General features: G+C 38.9%; 1 protein-coding gene across 1 annotated transcript; it reads left to right on the top strand.

Moving 5' to 3' along the window:
- LOC144960684 (haloacid dehalogenase-like hydrolase domain-containing protein 2) lies at nucleotides 1-23,042 on the top strand. The gene is made up of 8 exons (XM_078893968.1): nucleotides 1-339; nucleotides 837-977; nucleotides 3,809-4,020; nucleotides 8,968-9,052; nucleotides 12,210-12,295; nucleotides 14,031-14,164; nucleotides 14,746-14,809; nucleotides 20,886-23,042. Exons 1-8 carry the CDS (start codon nucleotides 323-325, stop codon nucleotides 20,987-20,989), a joined length of 843 nt encoding a protein of 280 aa, XP_078750094.1. The 5' UTR covers nucleotides 1-322; the 3' UTR covers nucleotides 20,990-23,042.
- The last annotated feature ends 60 nt before the right edge of the window (nucleotides 23,043-23,102 follow it).

Here is a 23,102-nt window from a genome sequence, read left to right as displayed (position 1 = left end):
CCACTTTACATGTGCTTATGGATTGCCCATTATACAACGTGCAACGTTCGAACCACTGGGTCACCCCTACAACGCTCAACACAAAGCTCTATGGCGAGGCTGAGGACCTAAAGCGGACCACAGACTTCATAGCAGATATCGGACTGCAGCCATAGATGTCCATCAGAGGAACGAAGAAGAAGAAGAATAAGGTTTGGCAGATTTTTGTGGTATTTGGCAGATCTTTAAAATCCAGTTGGCAGAATGCCTGAAATTAATCTGGCAACCCTGGCTAACTGTCCACTGTCAACATCTTCCTCGAGCAAATTTTGTTGTTTGTTGGATGAACTTTTTTATTCGGTGAGTTCGCTTACTTTTTATTTTATTTTTTATTTTTTAAATATTTTTTTTTCTACATTTTTTTTTAGACCGCGTCTACGGTTCCGTTCCTGTGTCTTCTCCATAATTTTTCTATTTAAACTGAAAATGAAAACACCTTTTCATTTTCATTTTCGGAAGGTCCTGGTAGGTTCAAGCCTCGCGCTCGGCGCATAGTTGAGTTCTTGGAGAAGTCACTTTATTCACGTTATCTCACCATACGCGGGTGTAAAATGAGTACCTGGCCCTTGACAGCGTTGTCTCTGTCAGAAAAAAAAAAAAAATTGAAATATCGCCTAACAGGCGTCATGTCTCGTTCTACTTGTTACATGTTGCTGTTGGTCAGGACCCTTTGTAAAGCGCTTTGAGTACACTTAGTGGATATTGCATATAAAAGCTCAAGTGTGAAAAAAAATCAAAACATTTTCTCCTACCCCCCCCCGCCCCCCCCCCCCCCCGAAACCAATCCCTTACCACAGAACCATTTTCCAGCGTCATGGAATGCTACAAAATGTTCCCATTGTAACGATGAGCAAGATGAAGGCGGTTCCGGTCGATCTTAGTGGTACCCTCCATGTGGAAGACGAGGCCATACCTGGGGCTGTCCAAGCGTTGGACCGGTAAGCCTTTATCATATAAAAATAAGATAAGATATACTTTATTATTGATCCTGAATGGAAATTAGTATTAAAATCTCACACATCATTAATCATTAAATTATTAAAGTCAAAGATTTATACATTATCATGAACTAATTGATAAAACTACAAAGCTAATTAAAGACAATTTAGAAGGAAATATCATAATAATAAAATATAGATAGCATGTGCTTGGCTAAGAAGCTCACAACATTGCCATCCGGAAGTATAATGGACCAACACACAAAACTGTGTAACCATGAACTTTTATAGTCTGGTAAATACAGTTAATTGAGAATTACATACTCACAAACATGGATGGCAATAAAACAAACAAAGACCTTAGTGACGTCAACTTCATTCTATCTATTCATTAGGTACAAGGAACTCCCATAGCGGGCAGGGAGGTTCTTACTGTGTCTGGGTGGGGTTCCTGACCTCCCATAGTGGGCAGGGAGGTTCTTACTGTGTCTGGGTGGGGATCCTGACCTCCCATAGTGGGCAGGGGCTACACACTGTGTCTGGGTGGGGTTCCTGACCTCCCATAGTGGGCAGGGAGGTACACACTGTGTCTGGGTGGGGATCCTGACCTCCCATAGCGGGTAGGGAGGTACACACTGTGTCTGGGTGGGGATCCTGACCTCCCATAGTGGGCAGGGAGGTACACACTGTGTCTGGGTGGGGATCCTGACCTCCCATAGTGGGCAGGGAGGTACACACTGTGTCTGGGTGGGGATCCTGAACTCCCATAGCGGGCAGGGAGGTACACACTGTGTTTTCTATCCCCTTATATCTGTTTTCCAACATGCTTTCTGTCTTTGTCTTGGAATGAGATTACTTAGTTTTTCTTTCCTGGCCCTGGTCGGAGTCCTGGCTGGGAGGGAAACAGTCAAATGCATAGTTATTGTTTTGGGAGATGATATTTTTTTCCTTGTAGATCATCTTTCTGTTATGTATTAGTATATTTGTTATTTTTTAATGTATAATGTAAGCATTTGAGTGTGTTCCTCTTTGTTGGATTTTGTTCTTGTGTCCGGATGAGACTTATATGTAATCTAAAACTAAGTACATTGGTGATATGCTCTTGGAATCTACATCTGATCCCTATCTGTTCCCAGTTCCCCTATGTCTTACTTTCTCTTGGATGCTTCAATTGTAATTCTAGAACTTTTTACCATCCCATTTTCTTCCTTTTTACTGGCGCTGATATAACCTAAATGTGTTGCAAGCGCCGTAAAACCTTTAAAAACAAACAAAACAAAACAGGTACAAGGAAAGCTATAAAAATCGGACATGAAGGTAGAATAGAATTGTAAAAAATGGATATGAAATGTGAATAGAATTGGGAAAGATTGCACACAGCAGCCAACACAGGTTGATAAAAAGTAAAAGTAACCCATGACATTTAAATGTATAGATAAATGATAGATAATGTAAATATGTATAGATAAATGGTAAATAATGTAAATATGTATAGATAAAGGATAAATAATGTAAATATGTATAGATAAAGGATAAATAATGTAAGTATGTATAGATAAATGATAAATAATGTAAATATGTATAGATAAATGATAAATAATTTAAATATGTATAGATGAATGATAAATAATGTAAATATGTATAGATAAATGATAAATAATGTAAATATGTATAGATAAATGATAAATAATGTAAATATGTATAGATAAATGATAAATAATTTAAATATGTATAGATGAATGATAAATAATGTAAATATGTATAGATGAATGATAAATAATGTAAATATGTATAGATAAATGATAAATAATGTAAATATAGCACATTGAGATACTAAGGAGCAGGCACTGGTGTAAGATAAAGATCTGAACAAATGTGTATGAAATATATAATGTCCGATTACTGGTAATCAGAAGGTCTGAGGTTCGATCCCTAGTCGAGGAAGATTGAATTTATTTGGGATGGTTTTTTATTTCTTGTATTTTTCTTTCTTTCATACACACTTGTTCAGATGTTTAAATTTGGCACCATGTAAACATGCATAAATAAATAGATTTCATTGCGAATATAAAGTATCTTTCCAATTTCCTGTCATAAAATGTGTTCTACTGATTGTAATGTATTATGTCGCAATGAAACCAAAAAAAAATTTAAAAATAGAGCTTTTATAATAGCACGATATTCACTAAACGCGCTCAAAGTTCTTTACAAAGGATCCCTACATTTTTTAAATATCCTGGGTGCTTCTTGTTCCAATTATAATTTGTACTTTACAGACATCACGTCTCGTCCTACTTGTTAAGTGTTGCTGTTGGCTTGGGACCTCTTGCAAAATGCTTTGAACCAGTTTAGTGGATATTGCGCTATACGAATGCTCAAGTTTAGTGACTTGACTACTAAACTACTAGAAGTAGAAGCTGAGGGCTGTAAAAAGTCAGAGAAATATTTTAAAAAAAAAAAAGGAAAAAAGTAGTCCTTCAGAGCCATTAGGCCCATGAAGCCGGAGTTTATCCCAGTTTCTATAGCTTGAAACGGACAATAGCAATTGCTTGTTATCCTTTGGATAAGACACTAGACTATCGCAAAGTACTCTCCGACAAGTCTAACAGACTCAGCTACCTATCCACTGTTGGGTGGAAATGGGGGATCTGTAAATAACTCGATTGCACCCAGGATCGACCTTTGACCCTTTGCGTGTGAAGCGAGTTATTGAGGACCCCCCCCCTCCCACATAGTAATATAAATGGCTTTAAAAAGAACAAAGTACTAAAGTTGGAACATTTCAGCCTCAAAACCGTTCCTCAGCCAAGTTTGTTATTTGTTTCCTCTAGACTGAAAGAGCAAGCGGGGCTCCAAGTTCGGTTTGTTACCAACACGACAAAGGAGTGTAAGAGATCTTTGGTAGAGAGGCTGAGGAGGCTGGGATTCTCGGTCACCGAAGACGAGATCTTCACGTCCCTGACGGCAGCCAGGAATTTGGTGGTGGACAGAAAACTCCGACCGTTTTTCATGGTGGACAAGGCGGCTATGGAAGATTTTGCAGGTGAGTATATTATAAAGACATAGTATGGTGTAACTACCCTCAATCGGGGGTCCTGAGATAGCTCGGTAGAATACTTCTCTCACAAGGTGTCACTACCCTCAATCAGAGGTCCCGGTAAGTCAAATTTTGAGCTCTCCGACCACATGCTTGAATTTACAACGACAGTGGTAGGTTGTTCCACATGCTTGAATTTAACGACAGGTGGTAGGTGTTCCACATGCTTGAATTTAAATAAGTGGAGGGTTGTTCCACATGCTTGAATTTACAACGAAGGTGGTGGTGTTCCACATGCTTGAATTTACAACGATAGGTGGTAGGTTGTTCCACATGCTTGAATTTACAACGATAGGTGGTAGGTTGTTCCCATGCTTGAATTTATCAACGTAGTGTGGTGTTTTCCACATGCTTGAATTTACAACGACGGTGGTAGGTTGTTCCACTGCTTGAATTTGATACACAGGGTGGATTGTTCCACGATGCTTGAATTTCAAGAGGTGGTAGGATGTTCCACATACTTGAATTTACAACGACAGGGGGGTATTTCCAACGACTTGAATTAGGGTATTGTTCCACATGCTTGAATTTACAACGACTAGGTGGTAGGTTGTTCCACATTTGAATTTAACAAAGGGGTAGGTTGTTCCACATGCTTGAATTTACAACGAAGGGGTAGGTTGTTCCACACTTGAATTTACAACGATAGGTGGTAGTTGTTCCACATGCTAATTTACGATAGGTTGGTAAGTTAGTTTCCAAACATGTGAATTTCACAGGTGGGTGTTCACAGTGATTTAAGTAGGTTGTTCCACATGTTGAATTTACAACGATAGTGGAGGTGTTCCACATGCTTGAATTACAACGATAGGTGGTAGGTTGTTCCACATGCTTGAATTTCAACGAAGGGTAGGTTTTCCACATGCTTGAATTTACAGAATAGGTTAGTTCACATGTTAATTTACAAGAGATTAGAGTTGGTAGTTGTTCAATGATGAAGGATGTTCATGTGTTTCCAAGTATTAGAGGGTAGTGTTCCACATCTTGAATTTACAACGATAGGTGTTTGTTCCACTGTTTTTAACACGAAGGGGAGGTTGTCCTCTTGAATTTACAACGAAGTAGTATTGATTTCACCATGTGAATTTCCACAGTTGTTCACATGTGATTTCAACTTGGATTTCAACATGATGTTACACTGATACAGGTAGGTGTAGTTTTCAACATGTGATTTCCAATGTGATTTCCAACATGTGAATTTCACATGGTTGGAATTTCAAGTGAAGTTTCACGTGATTGTAATCTTGAAACAAGTGGTAGGTTGTTCCACTGCTTGAAATTTACAACGAGGTGGTAGGTTGTTCCACATGCTTGAATCAACGATAGGTGGTAGTTGTTCCACTGTAATTACAACGAAGGTGGTAGGTTGTTCCACATCTTGAATTTACAACGATAGGTGGTAGGTTGTTCCACATGCTTGAATTTACAACGAGTAGTGTAGTGTGTAGGTTGTTCACATGCTTGAATTTACAACGATATGGTAGTGTTCCACATGCTTGAATTTACAACGAAGGTGGTAGGTTTTCACATGCTTGAATTTACAACGATAGGTGGTAGGTTGTTCCACATGCTTGAATTTACAACGATAGGTGGTAGGTTGTTCCACATGCTTGAATTTACAACGATAGGTGGTAGGTTGTTCCACATGCTTGAATTTACAACGATAGGTGGTAGGTTGTTCCACATGCTTGAATTTACAACGATAGGTGGTAGGTGTTCCACATGGTTGAATTTACAACGATTAGGGAGTAGGTTGTCCACAGCTTGAATTACAACGATAGTGGTAGTTGTTCACATGCTTGAATTTACAACGAGTGAGGTTGTTCACATGCTGAATTTACAACGATAGGTGGTAGATTGTTCCACATTAAGAATTTAAACGACAGGTGGTAGTTTTCCACATGCTTGAATTTACACGAAGGTGGTAGTTTGTTCACATGCTTGAATTTCAACGATGGTTAGGATTGTTCCAATGCTTGAATTTACACAGAAGTGGTAGGTTGTTCCACATGCTTGAATTTACAACGATAGTGGTAGGTTGTTCCACATGCTTGAATTTACAACGAGTGGTAGGTTGTTCCACATGCTGTAATTACAACGAAGTGTAGTTGTCACATGCTTGATTAAAATGGTGTTTTCAGCTGAATTCAACGAAGTGTAGTTCATCGATACAGAGGAGGTACCTTGAATTACAAGAAGGTGTTGTTCAAGTGAATACAACGAGTGGTAGGTGTTCACATGCTAATTCAACAAGTGGTAGTTTCCACACTTGAATTTACAACGTAGTTTCCTGCTGATTACACGAAGTGGGTTCCCATCTTAATACACGAAGTGAGTTGTTCACAGCTTATTACACGAAGGTAGGTTGTCACATGCTTGAATTACAGAGTTAGGTTTCACTAATTTACAAGGTGTAGGTGTCCACTATCAACGGTGGTAGGTTGTTCCATGAATAAAGAGGTGTTGTCCCTGCTTGAATAAGAAGGTAGTTTCAGCTTGAATACACGAAGGTGGGTGTCAATGAATAACGAATGGAGGTTTCACCTGATTACAACGAAGTGTAGGTTTCCCATTTGATTTACACGAGGTAGTTCACTCTGAATACACGAAGGTGAGGTTGTTCATCTTGAATTCAACGAGTGTAGTTACAACGATAGGTGGTAGGTTGTTCCACATGCTTGAATTTACAACGAGTGGTAGGTTGTTCCACAGCTTGATTTACAACGATAGGTAGGTTGTTCCACATGCTTGAATTTACAACGATAGGTGGTAGGTTGTTCCACATGCTTGAATTTACAACGACAGGTGGTAGGTTGTTCCACATGCTTGAATTTACAACGACAGGTGGTAGGTTGTTCCACATGCTTGAATTTACAACGATAGGTGGTAGGTTGTTCCACATGCTTGAATTTACAACGACAGGTGGTAGGTTGTGGTTTTCCACATGTGATTCACACTGGAGTTGTTTCCAGCTGAATTTAACGACGTGTAGGTTGTATGCAGAATTTACAACGAAGGTGGTGTTTTCCACATTTATTTACAACGAAGGTGGTGTTGTCTGTTCAATAGATTAGGTCAGTGGTGTTTCCACATGCTTGTTTAAGAGGTGTGTATCACACTTGAATTTAATAGTAGGTGTTAATTCACACATGCTGAATTTACAAATTAGTGTAAGGGTTCCATGCTTGAATTTAAACGATAGGTGTAGGTTGTTCCACATGCTTGAATTTACAACGAAGGTGGTAGGTTGTTCCACATGCTTGAATTTACACGATAGGTGGTAGGTTTCCACACTTGAATTTACAAATAGGTGGGGTTGTTCCACATGCTGAATTTACAAATGGTGTGGTTTTCCACATGCTTGAATTTACAACGATGGTGGTTTTTCCACATGCTTGAATTTACAACGATAGGTGGTAGGTTGTTCCACATGCTGAATTTACAACATAGGTGGTAGGTTGTTCCACATGCTTGATTTACAACGAGTGGTGGTTGTTCACATGTGATTTAAGCGTGGTAGTTTTCCAATGGAATTTACAACGCGTGGTAGGTTGTTCCACATGCTTGAATTTACAACGATAGTGGTAGGTTTTCAATGTTGTTTACAACGATAGGGGTAGGTTGTTCCACATGTGAATTTACAACGAAGGTGGTAGGTTGTTCACATGCTTGAATTACGAGGTGGTAGTTGTTCCACATGTGATTTCAACGAAGGTGGTGGTTGTTCACATGTGATTTACAACAAGGTGTAGGTTGTTCATGCTAATTTAACGAAGTGTAGTTGTTCCACATGCTAATTTACACGAAGGTGGTGTGTTCCATGCTTGAATTTACAAGAAGGTGTAGTTGTTCCAAGTGAATTTACACTAGGTGTGGTTGTTCACATGTTGAATTTACACGAAGGTGGTAGGTTGTTCCACAGCTTGAATTAAACGAAGTGGTAGGTGTTCACTCTGAATTTACAACGTGTGTTAGTTTGTTCCACTGCTTGAATTTACACGAAGGTGGTAGGTTGTTCCACATGTTGAATTTACAACGATAGGTGGTAGGTTGTCCATCTTGAATTTACAAGATAGTGGTAGGTTGTTCCATCGAATTTACAAGATAGTGTAGGTTGTTCCATTGAATTACAACGATAGGTGGTAGGTTTGCATTTACACGATAGGTGGGGTTGTTCACAGTTATTAAGTGTGTAAGTGTGTAGGTTGTTCACTGAATTATGAGTTAGTTGATTTACAACATGGAGGTTGTTTTTGAATAAACGATAGGGGTAGTTTTACAAGTGTTAGTTACGTAGTGGTAGTTGTTCACACGTGATTTAGTGTTTAAGTGGTGAGTGTTAATTACAGAAGGGTGGTTTCAAGTGGTGAGTTGTTACAACGATAGGTGGTAGGTTATGTTATTACAACGAAGGTGGTAGGTTGTTCACATGTTAAAGAAGGGAGGTGAAGATCCACATGCGTCAGAGGAAGAACGACGCGGCACTGTATTCATTATTTTGTTCATTACTTTTTTTTTTTATTAAAAAATTTAAAAATTAAAATTGAGCTTTATATAGCGTAATATCCACTGAAATGTGCTCAAAGCGCTTTACAAGGGTCCCTGGTCAATAGCAACATTTATCATGTAGGACGGGACATGACGCCTGTTAGGCGATATTACAATTTTTCGGACAAAGACAACGCTGTTAACGGCCTGGTATCATTTTACACCTGAGTACGGTGAGAGAATGTGAGTAAAGAGCCTTTTCCAAGGACTCAACTAATCGCCGAGCGTGAGGCTCGAACCCAGGACCTTCCGATCCGAAAGCGAGTGTCATACCACATAGCCGCACGATCCATTTATTTTCATCCTCTGCCCTCCCCCTCTCTCTCCCCCCCCCCCCTCCCTCAGATATCCCACAAGAGGATCCCAATGCTGTGGTTGTAGGACTCGCCCCCGACGAGATGAATTACGATAAAATGAACATAGCCATGCGGTGAGTCGCTTGACTGGACTGAATATTGAAAATGTTGCTGTTTTGAAGCTGGAAAGAAAAAATACGAAAGAGTGAAAATGGAGAGGCTTCGTATGGGAACAAAACAGACAATGGACGTTTCGGGTACAAACCCTTTGTCAGCACAGCAGTACACAAATAAACGTGGAAAACAAATAAAATATAATTTATATTATTATATACGTTTTCCACGTTTATTTTTGTACTGCTGTGCTGAGAAGGGTTTGTACCCGAAACGTCCATTGTCTGTTTTGTTCCCATACGAAGCCTTTCCATTTTCACACTTTCGTTAGTATTTTACGATCACCGGCTTCAGGCAGCCCTTACCGTTTTCTAAAGAAAAAATAGCGATATATAGTATTGAACTGTGAGCTTCAATTTAAAAGACCAAGACAGATACTGTGGATGTTTCGGGTTTTCCATTTATCAGCAATACACGTTGCCATTCGTCCTTAGTGTTTTATTCATCGTGTTTTGTTGATAAAGGGGAAACCCGAAATGTCCATTGTACTTGTCTTTGTCTATTAAATCGAACCGTACAATTCAATGCTTATCTTTATTTTTTTTTACTAGACTGAATCACAACATTTTGTGAGTAGATATCACACACACACACACACACACACACACACACACACACACCAAATACATCCACCTAGGAAGAGTTTCTGAACTCCCATCGTGGGCAGGGAGGCACTTACTGTGTCTTCTATCCCCTCCCCCCCCCCCCCCCCCCCCCCCCCCCCCCCCATAGATGGTGTGCGTTTGGCTAAGAATAATTGCCTTCCAGAATTGTAATGGGCCAACACACAAAACTATGTGTAATCTTGAACGTTTATAGTCTGGTTAATATTAATACAGTTTAGTGAGAATTACTCATAAACACGATGGCAAAAAACAATAACAAAGACTGAGTAACGTCAACTTTGTTCTATCTATATCTGTTTTCCAACTTGCTTTCTGTCTTTGTGTTTGGAATGAGATTACTTGGTTTTGTTCTGGCCCTTGCCCGATGCCCTTCCTGGGAGGGAAACAGTCAAATGTATCGTCTCAGAGTTTTTGGGAGATGATATTTTTTGCCTTGTAAATCATCTCTCTGTTTTGCGCTGCATTAGTTTTGATTTACCTATATATGATTTGTAAACATTTGAATGTGTTTCTCTTAGTGGTATCCTATGCTTGTGTCTGGATGAGACTTTTAGGTGATCTCAAACCAAGTACACTGATAGTGTGCTCTTGGAATCTACATCTGTTCCCTATTTGAACCAATTCCCCTTTGTCCTATTTTTTCTCGTATTCTTTCAATTGTAAATCTATAACTTTTTGCTATCCCGTTGTCTTCTTTTATTTTTTTCTGGTGCTGAAATGACCCAAATGCGTTCCATTGTCATAAAACCATTAAAAACAAACAAATACATTCAGTTGTTCACATGTCAGATATGTTTGATAGTTTCTTGTCTACCAGATGGGAGTATACATTGATTTTATGACAACCCTATCGTTTTTTTGTTTTTTTTTAAATTTACGTTTCTTTGTTGCATAAAATCATCCTTCAGAGCCAACAGGCCTATAGAGCTGGAGTCTATCCCAGTTTCTATAGCGTGAAACGGACAATAGCAATTGCTTGCAACCCTTTGGATAGGATGCTAGTCTAATGCAAAGTACTTTCCACCAAAATCTAGCAGATCCAACTACTGGTGGACGTGGGGGGGGGGGGGGGGGGTGTTAAAAAAAATCCCAAACGCTCTCGAGTTCACTTGACTGAAAATCAAATGAATTTGTTCAATGGCGCATGATGTCACTAATACAACTCCTGTTAGATATTTAAAAAACTTTTCTTGTTATTTTCTTGGCTCATATTAAAAATAAATAAAAAAATTAATTTGTCTCTGGAGTTTGAAATGTCTAAAAATTAATTTGTAAAATTAAAATATACTGTTGCGTAAAAAATTTCGACTAATTTCTGAGACTAGCTTCACTTTCCACCACCACCTTTTTTTTTTTTTTTTTTTTTGGCTTGCAAACTGAACCCGGGATCGATCTCGGTCCCTGTGCGTGTGAAGCGAGTGTTCTACCAACTGAATATTGGGACCAGCTCGCCTGTCTCCTCTACCATTGATGTAGTCAGAAGGTTGAGGTAAGGCAGAGCTGCCAACCTACCACAAAAAATGCGGAATTATACAGATTTTCAGCGATTGTACACTTGTACGCATTTCCCCCAAGACTATACCCATTTTCAGTGTACTTCAGTTTTCTTTAGTTTTGATAACCTGGATGCTCGTATCACTGTTATCTTAAGCTTGCTGGATCGTATTTTTGACCAATTATGATCTTCATGCTGGGAGGTAGAATTCTGAAAGGATTGGATTATAGTCTTGGTAACATCATTGTTGCTGCAATTGAGCTTGTGCGGTGTGACTTTATGTAATTATACCTTCCTCTTACTTTCACAATGGTTAATTTCCGTCGATTTCAGGATTATACCCATTTTTATGAAATCTCCCCCATTTTGAGGTCCCATTGTACACTTTCTCATCAGATGGGGTTTGCAGCTTTGGGTAAGGGGAGGTAACACTAGAACAGTGACCTCTACTTTATATTCCATTTTATTTTCACAATATGTTACAGTTAATGACAGAATCAGTCGGATGGTGAAAAGCTTTGATCTGAGATATTCCCAAGTTTAGTTAGAATGTCGATTTTAAAAATAAAAAATGAGTTCTTGCTATAAATGATTAAATCAATCCTTTTTGTACATCTTCGGGAAACTGCAAAGCTAAATTTCACTTCTAAATATTTTTTTACAGCCAAGTTGAAAAAGTATCAATTTTGAGAAAAGTTGCTGGATACGTTTCACCTACATCTGACCATAACTTTATGAAAAATCACCCGATTTACTTCAAATAAAGATTAAAATGCTCTGGGGAGCATATTCTTTCAGAAAATGAATAAAAAAAAAAATATAGAATCCAAAATTTTCACCTTCCGACTAATTATGTCACGCACTGACACAATATAATGTTTCATTGCAAATGTAGCTTTGATACCAAACATAATTATACTGCGTTGACTTTCTGTTTCATGTCATCTCTGTGAAATAAATAGACTTACCCCCAACCCCCTCTTTCCTTTCTTACAGCTTAATCCACGAAAAGCAAGCGACATTGATAGCCATTCACAAGGCGCGTTACTATCTGCGGTCTGACGGACTAGCACTAGGACCAGGTGAGAGTTATCTCCCATAGTATACACTGTTTCTGACGGACATGCCAGTATGGGGCAGTATGGCCTTTGCTTCTTACCCAAAAGGTGCCGAATTCAAATCGCCGTTGTGCTATGTGACCTTGACCCAAAAAGTACCAAATTCAGGGCTGCCAGATGATCGTGGTTTCGCAAATTTTTGAGGCCATAAAATTTAAAAAAAAATTTGTGACTTTTTTTTCTCCCGAATATTAACTGGCGACATTATTATGGTTAGAAAGGAGCTCATTTACGATGAATGAGTAGAGATATGTAGATACTATTAATATGGGGTAGTGAATGGTTACATTTTGAGGATTGGTGGGGCCTTTGAAATTGACGTTGCTTTTTTTGTTTAATGCATTTCCTCTGAACGGTAATCCCTCTATCTACTCTGCACTCTCTTGTTTAAGATATGTATTGTACAAAAATCTTTACTAAATTGCTTATATTGAAATGCCTGGGTGCGGATCCTGACCTCCATAGTGGGCAGGGAGGTACATGCTTTGTCTTCTATCCCCCAACCCGTTTTCCAATTGTTTCCTGTCTTTGTCTTGGAATGAGATTACTTGGTTTTGTCCTGACCCTGGCCAGAGTCCTTGGCTGGGAGGGAAACAGTCGAATGTATAGTTATAGTTTTGGGAGATTATATTTTTTTTCCTTGTAAATCATCTCTCTGTTATGCATTGTATTATGTTTAGTATACATATTATATTATATGATTGGTAAACATTTGAGTGTATTCCTCTTAGTTGGGACCTGTGCTTGTGTCTGGATGAGACTTGTAGGTGATCTCAAACTAAGTACTTTGACAGTGTGGTCTTGGAATCTACATCTGTTCCCTATTTGAACCAATTCCCCTTTGTCTTACCTTTTCTTATGTGCTTTAATTGTAATTCTACAACTTTTTACTATCCCATTTTCTTCCTTTTTACTGGCGCTGGTATGACCTTAATGTGTTGCAAGCGCCATAAAACCCTTAAAAACAAAAACAAAACAATGGACAATAAGCCACATTTCAATATAAGTTTCAGGCTTTTTTTTGGCCTGACCTCCTTGCACCAATGAGCACACAGAATCCACTGAGCGCTCGAAGACTCGTTCTACTACATGTTACGTGTTTATCTTGGTCTGGGACCCCTTTCTAAAGCGCTTTGAGTAGTATTTTGAAATATAAAAAAGCTCAATCAAAACTCAAAAAGTTTCTTATATTTACTGGGATAGGAGGGTGTCTTTGAAGTGTTTCATTCATCTTGTTTTGTTGATAAAGGGGAGACCCGAAACGTTCACATTATCTGTACATTTCACTACTTATCTTTATTTTTGTCTCATGTAGTGACTATTTGAGTCTTCATAGGTGCGGCTATGTGGTCTTGTGTTATGACACTCCCTTTTGGATCAGTAGGTCCTCGGTTCGAGCCTTGATTGGCGCAAGGTTGAGTCCTTGGAAAAGGCTCTTTACTCACATTATCTCACCGTATTCAGGTGTAAAATGAGTACCTGACCATTTACAGCATTGTCTCTTTTGGAAAAACATTGTAATATCGCCTAACAGGCGTCATGCCTCGTTCTACATATTAATTGTTGCTGTTGGTCAGGAACTCCTTGTAAAGTGCTTTGAGCACGTTTAGTGGAAATTGCGCTATATCAAAGCTCAACTTAAAAAAAACTCAACTTCATAATTATTATTATTATTTTTTTTTTCAATTTGAACGGCCAGGTCCGTTTGTGACTGCTCTGGAGTATGCGACGGACGTGACGGCCGAGCTGGTCGGAAAACCTTCCAGGGAATTCTTTCTATCGTCCATATCCGGACTAGGATGTGATCCGTCGGATTGCTTCATGGTGGGGGATGTGAGTTCGGATCTCCTTTGACCTTAGTCCATTTAGTAGATTTAGTGGATATTTTGCAATGTAAAAAAGCTCAAAACTCAAAAAGTTTCTTATATATACTGGGATGGGAGAGTGTCTTTGAAGTGTTTCATTCATCTTGTTTTGTTGATAAAGGGGAGACCCGAAACGTTCACATTAGTTCATTATCTGTCTTCGTTAAATAAATTGACATTTCATTACTTATTGTTATTCTTTGATTGCCTTAAAAAAAAAGTAAATTTTTCTCACCGTGTCAAAACTGTGTCATTGATGAAATGTGTTTATTTAAAACACTCACATCCACCAGCCAGGATATAACGTGCCAACACACAAAACATTGTAACCTAGAATTACTCATTATTATTATTATTATTATTATTATTATTATTATTATTATTATTATTATTATTATTATTATTATTATTATTATTATTATTATTATCATTATCATTATCATTATCATCATTATTATTATTATTATTATTATTATTATTATTATTATTAATAATAATATTTATTATTATTAATAATATTTATTATATTTATTGATTTATTGTTACCAGGATGTGAGGGATGACATCGAGGGAGCTCAGGCCAGTGGGATGAAAGCTATTCTGGTCCAGACAGGTAAAGGAGGATGAAATGGGATGTAGACTCCATATGCAGACCCTGCCTACTACTACTATAAACATTTAGTAGATTTACGAATTTTCTTCGGGTCCTAATTGGATTCAATAGTCTGATGTCACGTCGCCCAGCAATGGCGGTGGCCATCGGGGTTCTAAAAGAAAATGGGTACTTTTTATTCTTCATGCTGGCTAGAACTTTTCATATGTCTTGTGATCAGAATGTATAAAAGTTAAAACATGATCATATTTATAATGTTTTTCTCCTCTGGATACACTTTTATGATCGTCGGAGAAATATTTCATTAGGGCGTCCGCCATTGTTCCGATAGTTTAGAGCCAATTACTAAGTTACCATGCCCTACATGCGAATCTTACGAATTTTTCGTAATTTTACGAATTTTAGACAAATTTCATGGCCAAATACTAAATTACGAATTTTTAATTCTTTAATTCTTAATAATGATAATAATGATAATAATGATGATAATAATAATAATAATAATAATAATAATAATAATAATAATAATAATAATAATAACAATAATAATAATACTACTACTACTGTCATTGTCTTGGAATGAGATTACTTAGTTTTGTCCTGATCCTTGCCGGAGCTCCTTGGCTGGGAGGGAAACAGTCGAATGTATAGTTATAGTTTTGGGAGATGATATTTTTTTCCTTGTAAATCATCTCTCTGTTATGTATTGTAATATGTTTATTTTACATATTATATTATATAATTGGTAAACATTTAAGTGTATTCCTCTTAGTCGGGACCTGTGCTCGTGTCTGGATGAGACTTTTAGGTGATCTCAAACTAAGTACATTGGTGGTATGCTCTTGGAATCTACATCTGATCCCTATTTGTTCCCAGTTCCCCTATGTCTTACTTTTTCTTGGGTGCTTTAATTGTAATTCTATAACTCTTTACTATCCCATTTTCTTCCTTTTTACTGGCGCTGATATAACTTAAGTGTGTTGCAAGCGCCGTAAAACCCTTAAAAACAAACAAAACACAACAAAACAAACACCCGGTAACAAATAAGAAAAAAACGGCTGGGTGCATTGCACCCGGTGATTCAATGACAAGATTTAGGCACTGGCAACTATGGGAAAGTGTTTCTTATTGATTGGCAGATAGCTAAATCATTCAAAAGTGGTCCCCTTTATTATAAGAGTTATGTCCCCTAAGTTACCATCCACTTTCACGTTCATTCTTCCTTTTTCAAGCATGTGCTCTCTTGTTGTTCTCTATTTTTGACCAGCGGGTGGTTGGATGGGAGCATCACCCTTGAATCATATACCTATGATGTTCGCATGGGTGTACGATCCGATAGTGATGTCGTTTCTTCTTCTCTTTACTAGCCTATCCTGCTTCTTTGGTTTGTGATTGTATTTTTGACAGGGGATATTTTTTTTTCTGTAAATCTTCTGCCTGTTTGTTCTTGGTTATTTATAATTTAGCTTATGATATCTTTAGGTTATGATTTTGATTTACATTTGTACTATTTTTGTTAGATTGCTTGTTTTTTTGTTTCAGCGGTCTCTCATATAACCTCAATTGTGTTGGAAGAGACCTAAAGCAACAAACAAACAAAAAAATATTTTTGACCATTAATTCAATTCTCAGCATGAAAATGCGGCTCTTAGGTCTCGTTGTTATGTTTCTCAATTTCATTAATTCAATTCTCAGCATGAAAATGCGGCTCTTAGGTCTCGTTGTTATGTTTCTCAATTTCATTAATTCAATTCTCAGCATGAAAATGCGGCTCTTAGGTCTCGTTGGTATGTTTCTCAATTTCATTAATTCAATTCTCAGCATGAAAATGCGGCTCTTAGGTCTCGTTGTTATGTTTCTCAATTTCATTAATTCAATTCTCAGCATGAAAATGCGGCTCTTAGGTCTCGTTGTTATGTTTCTCAATTTCATTAATTCAATTCTCAGCATGAAAATGCGGCTCTTAGGTCTCGTTGTTATGTTTCTCAATTTCATTAATTCAATTCTCAGCATGAAAATGCGGCTCTTAGGTCTCGTTGTTATGTTTCTCACTTTCATTAATTCAATTCTCAGCATGAAAATGCGGCTCTTAGGTCTCGTTGTTATGTTTCTCACTTTCATTAATTCAATTCTCAGCATGAAAATGCGGCTCTTAGGTCTTGTTGGTGTGTTTCTCACTTTCAGATTGATGAAAATGTCACTGCTTGAAGCTCGTAGGCAAAATAACGATGAGTATTGACATGTAAGCTTCAATTTATTAGACGAAGACAGATACTGTGGATGTTTCGGGGTTTCCCATTTATCAACAAAACACGATGAATGGAACACTAAATCTGTTTCATTCATCGTGTTTTGTTGATAAATGGGATACCCGAAACATCCACAGTATCTGTCTTTGTTCAATAAATTGAAGCTCACATGTCAATACTCATCGTTAAATAAATGATGCAAAATTGCAGTTTTCTCTGAGTGCAACTTACTGCCCTTTGACCATGACCTTCATGAAAATTGAGCTTTAATATAGTGCAATATCCACTAAACATGCTCAAAGTGCTTTACAAGGGGTCCCTGATCAACAGCCATATTACAATTTATTTGGACAGAGACAACGCTGTTAACGGCCAGGTGAGAGAATGTGAGTAAAGAGTCTTTTCCAAGGACTCAACTATGCACCGAGCTAGGCTCGAACCCAGGACCTTCCGATCCGAAAGTGAGTGTCATACCACAAGACCACATAGCCTCAGGAGAATATATGACCTTTCAACTCATAATGGTATTGTGTTGCTGTGAACCAGCTTCCAAACAGGGACTTACAATTAGACGTAGGCCCTTCACTCTAGTTGTAGCATCGTAGGCCCTTTACTCTAGTTGTAGCATTGTGGGCCCTTCACTCTAGCTGTAGCATCGTAGGCCCTTTACTCTAGCTGTAGCATCGTAGGCCCTTTACTCTAGTTGTAGCATCGTAGGCCCTTTACTCTAGTTGTAGCATCCGTAGGCCCTTTACTCTAGTTGTAGCATCGTAGGCCCTTTACTCTAGTTGTAGCATCGTAGGCCCTTTACTCTAGTTGTAGCATCCGTAGGCCCTTTACTCTAGTTGTAGCATCGTAGGCCCTTTACTCTAGTTGTAGCATCGTAGGCCCTATACTCTAGTTGTAGCATCGTAGGCCCTTTACTCTAGTTGTAGCATCGTAGGCCCTTCACTCTAGTTGTAGCATCGTAGGCCCTTTACTCTAGTTGTAGCATCGTAGACCCTTCACTCTAGTTGTAGCATTGTAGGCCCTTCACTCCTGCTGTAGCATCGTAGGCCCTTTACTCTAGTTGTAGCATCGTAGGCCCTTTACTCTAGTTGTAGCATCGTAGGCCCTTTACTCTAGTTGTAGCATTGTAGGCTCTTTACTCTAGCTGTAGCATTGTAGGCCCTTTACTCTAGCTGTAGCATCGTAGGCCCTTCACTCTAGCTGTAGCATCGTAGGCCCTTTACTCTAGTTGTAGCATCGTGGGCCCTTTACTCTAGTTGTAGCATCGTAGGCCCTATACTCTAGTTGTAGCATCGTAGGCCCTTCACTCTAGTTGTAGCATCGTAGGCCCTTCACTCTAGTTGTAGCATCGTAGGCCCTTCACTCTAGTTGTAGCATCGTAGGCCCTATACTCTAGTTGTAGCATCGTGGGCCCTATACTCTAGTTGTAGCATTGTGGGCCCTTTACTCTAGTTGTAGCATCGTAGGCCCTTTACTCTAGTTGTAGCATCGTAGGCCCTTCACTCTAGTTGTAGCATCGTAGGCCCTTCACTCTAGTTGTAGCATCGTAGGCCCTTTACTCTAGTTGTAGCATTGTGGGCCCTTCACTCTAGTTGTAGCATCATAGGCCCTTTACTCTAGTTGTAGCATTGTGGGCCCTTCACTCTAGTTGTAGCATCATAGGCCCTTTACTCTAGTTGTAGCATTGTAGGCCCTTTACTCTAGTTGTAGCATCGTAGGCCCTTTACTCTAGTTGTAGCAAAATGGGCCCTTTACTCAAGTTGTAACATCGTAGGCCCTTTACTCAAGTTGTAACATCGTAGGCCCTTTACTCTAGTTGTAGCATCGTGGGCCCTTTACTCTAGTTGTAGCAAAATGGGCCCTTTACTCAAGTTGTAACATCGTAGGCCCTTTACTCTAGTTGTAGCATCGTGGGCCCTTTACTCTAGTTGTAGCAATGTGGGCCCTTTACTCAAGTTGTAGCATCGTAGGCCCTTTACTCTAGTTGTAGCATCGTAGGCCCTTTACTCAAGTTGTAGCATCGTAGGCCATTTACTCTAGTTGTAGCATTGCAGTGCTGTCAAGCTTTGGTTACAAAAAAAAAAAGAGTGTATTCTTACTCATTTTAGTTCATTGTATACATTTATCCAATCTTGCTCATTTTGGCTCCCCATTGCACAGTACCTACACACTACAGGCCTGTCAATTTTCAACCCATTGGCTGATTTCCTGGGTGGGGATCCTGACCTCCCATAGTGGGCAGGGAGGTACATAGGTACTGTGTCTTCTATCCCCTTATATCTGTTTTCCAACATACTTTCTGTCTTTGTCTTGGAATGAGATTGCTTGGTCATTTTCCTGGCCCTGGTCGGAGTCCTGGCTGGGAGGGAAACAGTCAAATGTATAGTTATTGTTTTGGGAGATGATATTGTTTTTCCTTGTAAATCATCTCTCTGTTATGTATTATTCTTTTTGTTATTTTTAATGTATAATGTAAGCATTTGAGCGTGTTCCTCTTTGTTGGATTTTGTTCTTGTGTCCGGATGAGACTTATAGGTGATCTCAAACTAAGTACATTGGCGGTATGCTCTTGGAATCTACATCTGATCCCTTTTTGTTCCTATTTCCCCTATGTCTTACTTTCTCTTGGGTGCTGTAATTGTAATTCTATAACTTTTTACTATCCCATTTTCTTCCTTTTTACTGGCGTTGATATAACCTTAATGTGTTGCAAGCGCCGTAAAACCCTTAAAAACAAAAACAAAACAATAGGCTGAGTTCAGACTTTATAATCAATAACCCCCCAGCTGTTTCTGCCTCCTCCTCTTCTTTGTTCTTTTCTTCCTGTGGCTCCTCCTTCTTCTTCTTCTTCTTCTTTTTCTTCTCCTCCTGCTCCTTCTCTTTTTTCTTCTTCTCCCCCCCCCCCTCCTTCTTCTCTTCCCCTCCTTCTTCTTCTCCTCCCCTTCTTCTTCTTCTTCTTCTCCTCCCCTTCTTCTTCTTCTCCTCCCCTCCTTCTTCTTCTCCTCCCCTCCTTCTTCTTCTCCCCTCCTTCTTCTCCTCCCCTCCTTTTTCTTCTCCTCCCCTCCTTCTTCTTCTTCTTCTCCACCCCTTCTTCTTCTTCTTCTCCACCCCTTCTTCTTCTTCTCCTCCCCTCCTTCTTCTTCTTCTCCTCCCCTTCTTCTTCTTCTTCTTCTACTCCTCCCCTTCTTCTTCTTCTTCTACTCCTCCCCTTCTTCTTCTTCTCCTCCCCTTCTTCTTCTTCTCCTCCCCTTCTTCTTCTCCCCTCCTTCTTCTTCTTCTCCCCTCCTCCTTCTCCCCTCCTCCTTCTTCTCCTCCCCTCTTTCTTCTTCTCCTCCCCTCCTCCTTCTTCTTCTCCTCCCCTCCTTCTTCTCCTCCCCTCCTTCTCCTCCTCCCCTCCTCCTTTTTCTTCTCCTCCCCTCCTCCTTCTTCTTCTTCTTCTTTTTCTCCTCCCCACCTCCTTCTTCTTCTCCTCCCCTCCTTCTTCTTGTTCTCCTCCCCTCTTTCTTCTTCTTCTTCTTCTCCTCCTCTCCTCCTTCTCCTCCTCCCCTCCTTCTTCTCCTCCCCTCCTCCTCCTTCTTTTTTTTCTTCTCCTCCTCCCCTCCTCCTTCTTCTTCTTCTTCTCCTCCCCTCCTTCTTCTTCTTCTCCCCTCCTCCTTCTTCTTCTTCTCCTCCCCTCCTTCTTCCTTTTTCTTCATGTTGTTTTTCGTCTTCTCCTCCTTTTAAATAAATATATATTACTACAGGCACACTTTCTATCCTGTAAACCAGCCTGACAGAAAACCGTATTGCGTCACTGCAACACAATTCTATCTCTCCAGGTAAATACAGACCCGGGGACGAGGACACGATTCAGCCAAGGCCTTTCAAGGTCGTTCCGTCTTTCACGGAGGCTGTGGAGGAACTTATTCTTGGATTGAGATGATGTAACGCCTTCATTAGCACTGTCATCATCATCGTTGTTATCATCATCTTCTTCTTCATCATTTTGACAAGCAATTTTATATACTTTTTCTTGTATTGAAGTTGGCAGTGCTGTATATTTAGCGAAATTGGCTGGTAAAAGACAGACAGATCTGAATTAATAAATACGCTGAATTTTCTAACAATCTTAACAGTTTCAATGACACTATTTCCCCAAAACGTTTGATTTGAATTTCACATTTTTAAGAATTGTTGGCCGAGTGATAAAGGTTATTTCAATTTAAGCCTTAGTCTGTTGAATTCCATTTAGGTTTTCAATGGGAGCGATCTTTATTCATGTTTTCGTCCAACCAAGTCATCAATCACGTGATTTGTTGCTGTCCAACGATAGGATATTTCCTCAGAAATGTAAACACGCTGCTTTGTTTATGAAAATTGTAAACATACACATGTGTCAAGCTGAACAAAATGAGCTATCGTGATGTCAGATATTTAAAAAACTGTGAGCACTTTTCACTATGTGGGTCACTCTGAAAATATATTCCAATGTGATCAATGACCTCGAGCACATGGAATGGTAATATAGATCATGCCCATTTAGCAAAGCAAGATTGGAAACATAGGGTTAAAAGATGTATATGTTTGTAGGTAGGTTAAAAGATGTAAATGTTTGTAGGTAGGTTAAAAGATGTAAATGTTTGTAGGCAGCTCACTTAAAGATTTGACTTCCCCGTTTATCATCCACATAAAATTGGTAATGTAGATTAAAAGCAGATATAATTGATCCAAGAGGTTTCATGTACATTGTAAAAAGACATGGACCCAATACTGATCCCTTCCTCACTAAATTTTTGCGGGGAGAAGGGGAGAGAGAGAGAGGATAGAGAGGTCTTTCTTTCTCTCCCCCTCTCTTTCTACCATTAACTTCCCCGTTTCTCTCTCTCTCTCTGCCTATCCCACAGAGAGAGAGAGAAGAGAGAGAGAGAAGAGAGAGAGAGAGAGAGAGAGAGTGAACTGTCCCCCCAATAAATTTATCAATCTGAATGAGATCTCTGGTACAGTGTATTGGACAGATGGGTCCATCCACAGCCTGCTGTGAGTATACAAGAAACATTGGCAGACATGCCTATTACTATGAAACATTCGTAGAAATACGAATTTTGGCTCCTGCTAAAAAACTGGATTTGCCTCTTTGACTCCATAAATCTTGTTGAAAAGGAAGTTTTGTGTCCTCCTTGATCCTGTTTACTCACTCAGTCCTAGATATTTTTGCTACTTTTCAAATTTAGAAAAAAATGTATTAAAAAAGAGCATATATTCATAGATAGTTTTATTCAACTATCATTAACATGTAAAAACTAAAAACATTAGCCTTGATACAACGCCTATAATTTGTCTGAGAAAAATGTAATTGATAGGCATGGGGTAAAAGTAACCCCGGGTAAACTACGGATATAGTCGGTGTTAGGGTTGAGTGAGTTAAACAGACTTTGGGGCATTTTTGGATCATGCTGAGGGCAAATAATTTTATTTCTAAAGCTGTTTATATAGTGACTTTTTTTTTTTTATTTTTTTTTTTTTTAAATAAAATTAAATTGAGCTTTTCTATATAGCGCAATATCCACTAAACGTGCTCAGAGCACTTTACAAGGGGTCTGGCTAACAGCAACATTTAACATTTAGGCCGGGACATGACGCCTATAAGGCGATATTACAATTTTTTTTCGGACAGAGACGACGCTGTTAATGACCAGGTACTCATTTTACACCTGAATACAGTGAGAATGTGAGTAAAGAGCCTTCTCCAAGGACTCAACTATCCGCCGATCAAGGCTCGAACCCAGGACATTCCGATCCAAAAGCGAGTGTCATACCACTAGACCACATAGCCTTGGAAACTACGATTTTAAAACATTTCACTTGGCAGCTCTGCTATGGGAAATCCATGGAAATTCTCATCTTTAAATGTTCATATTTTCTTCTTTTTTATTTTCATTTTGTAAAACATTTTATAATGACAATTCATATATGAATTAAAAAGGTGGAAAATCTTGCATTTTGGGTTCATATTCATACAGATTAAGTTTCTTGTGCTTTAATTGTAATTCTAGAAC

The sequence above is a fragment of the Berghia stephanieae genome, chromosome 15 (assembly GCF_034508935.2).
Source record: "Berghia stephanieae isolate SIO BIC M18660-M18661 chromosome 15, UCSD_Bste_1.3, whole genome shotgun sequence".
Taxonomy (NCBI): domain Eukaryota; kingdom Metazoa; phylum Mollusca; class Gastropoda; order Nudibranchia; family Aeolidiidae; genus Berghia; species Berghia stephanieae.
This window is presented reverse-complemented; position numbering and strand designations above follow the sequence as displayed.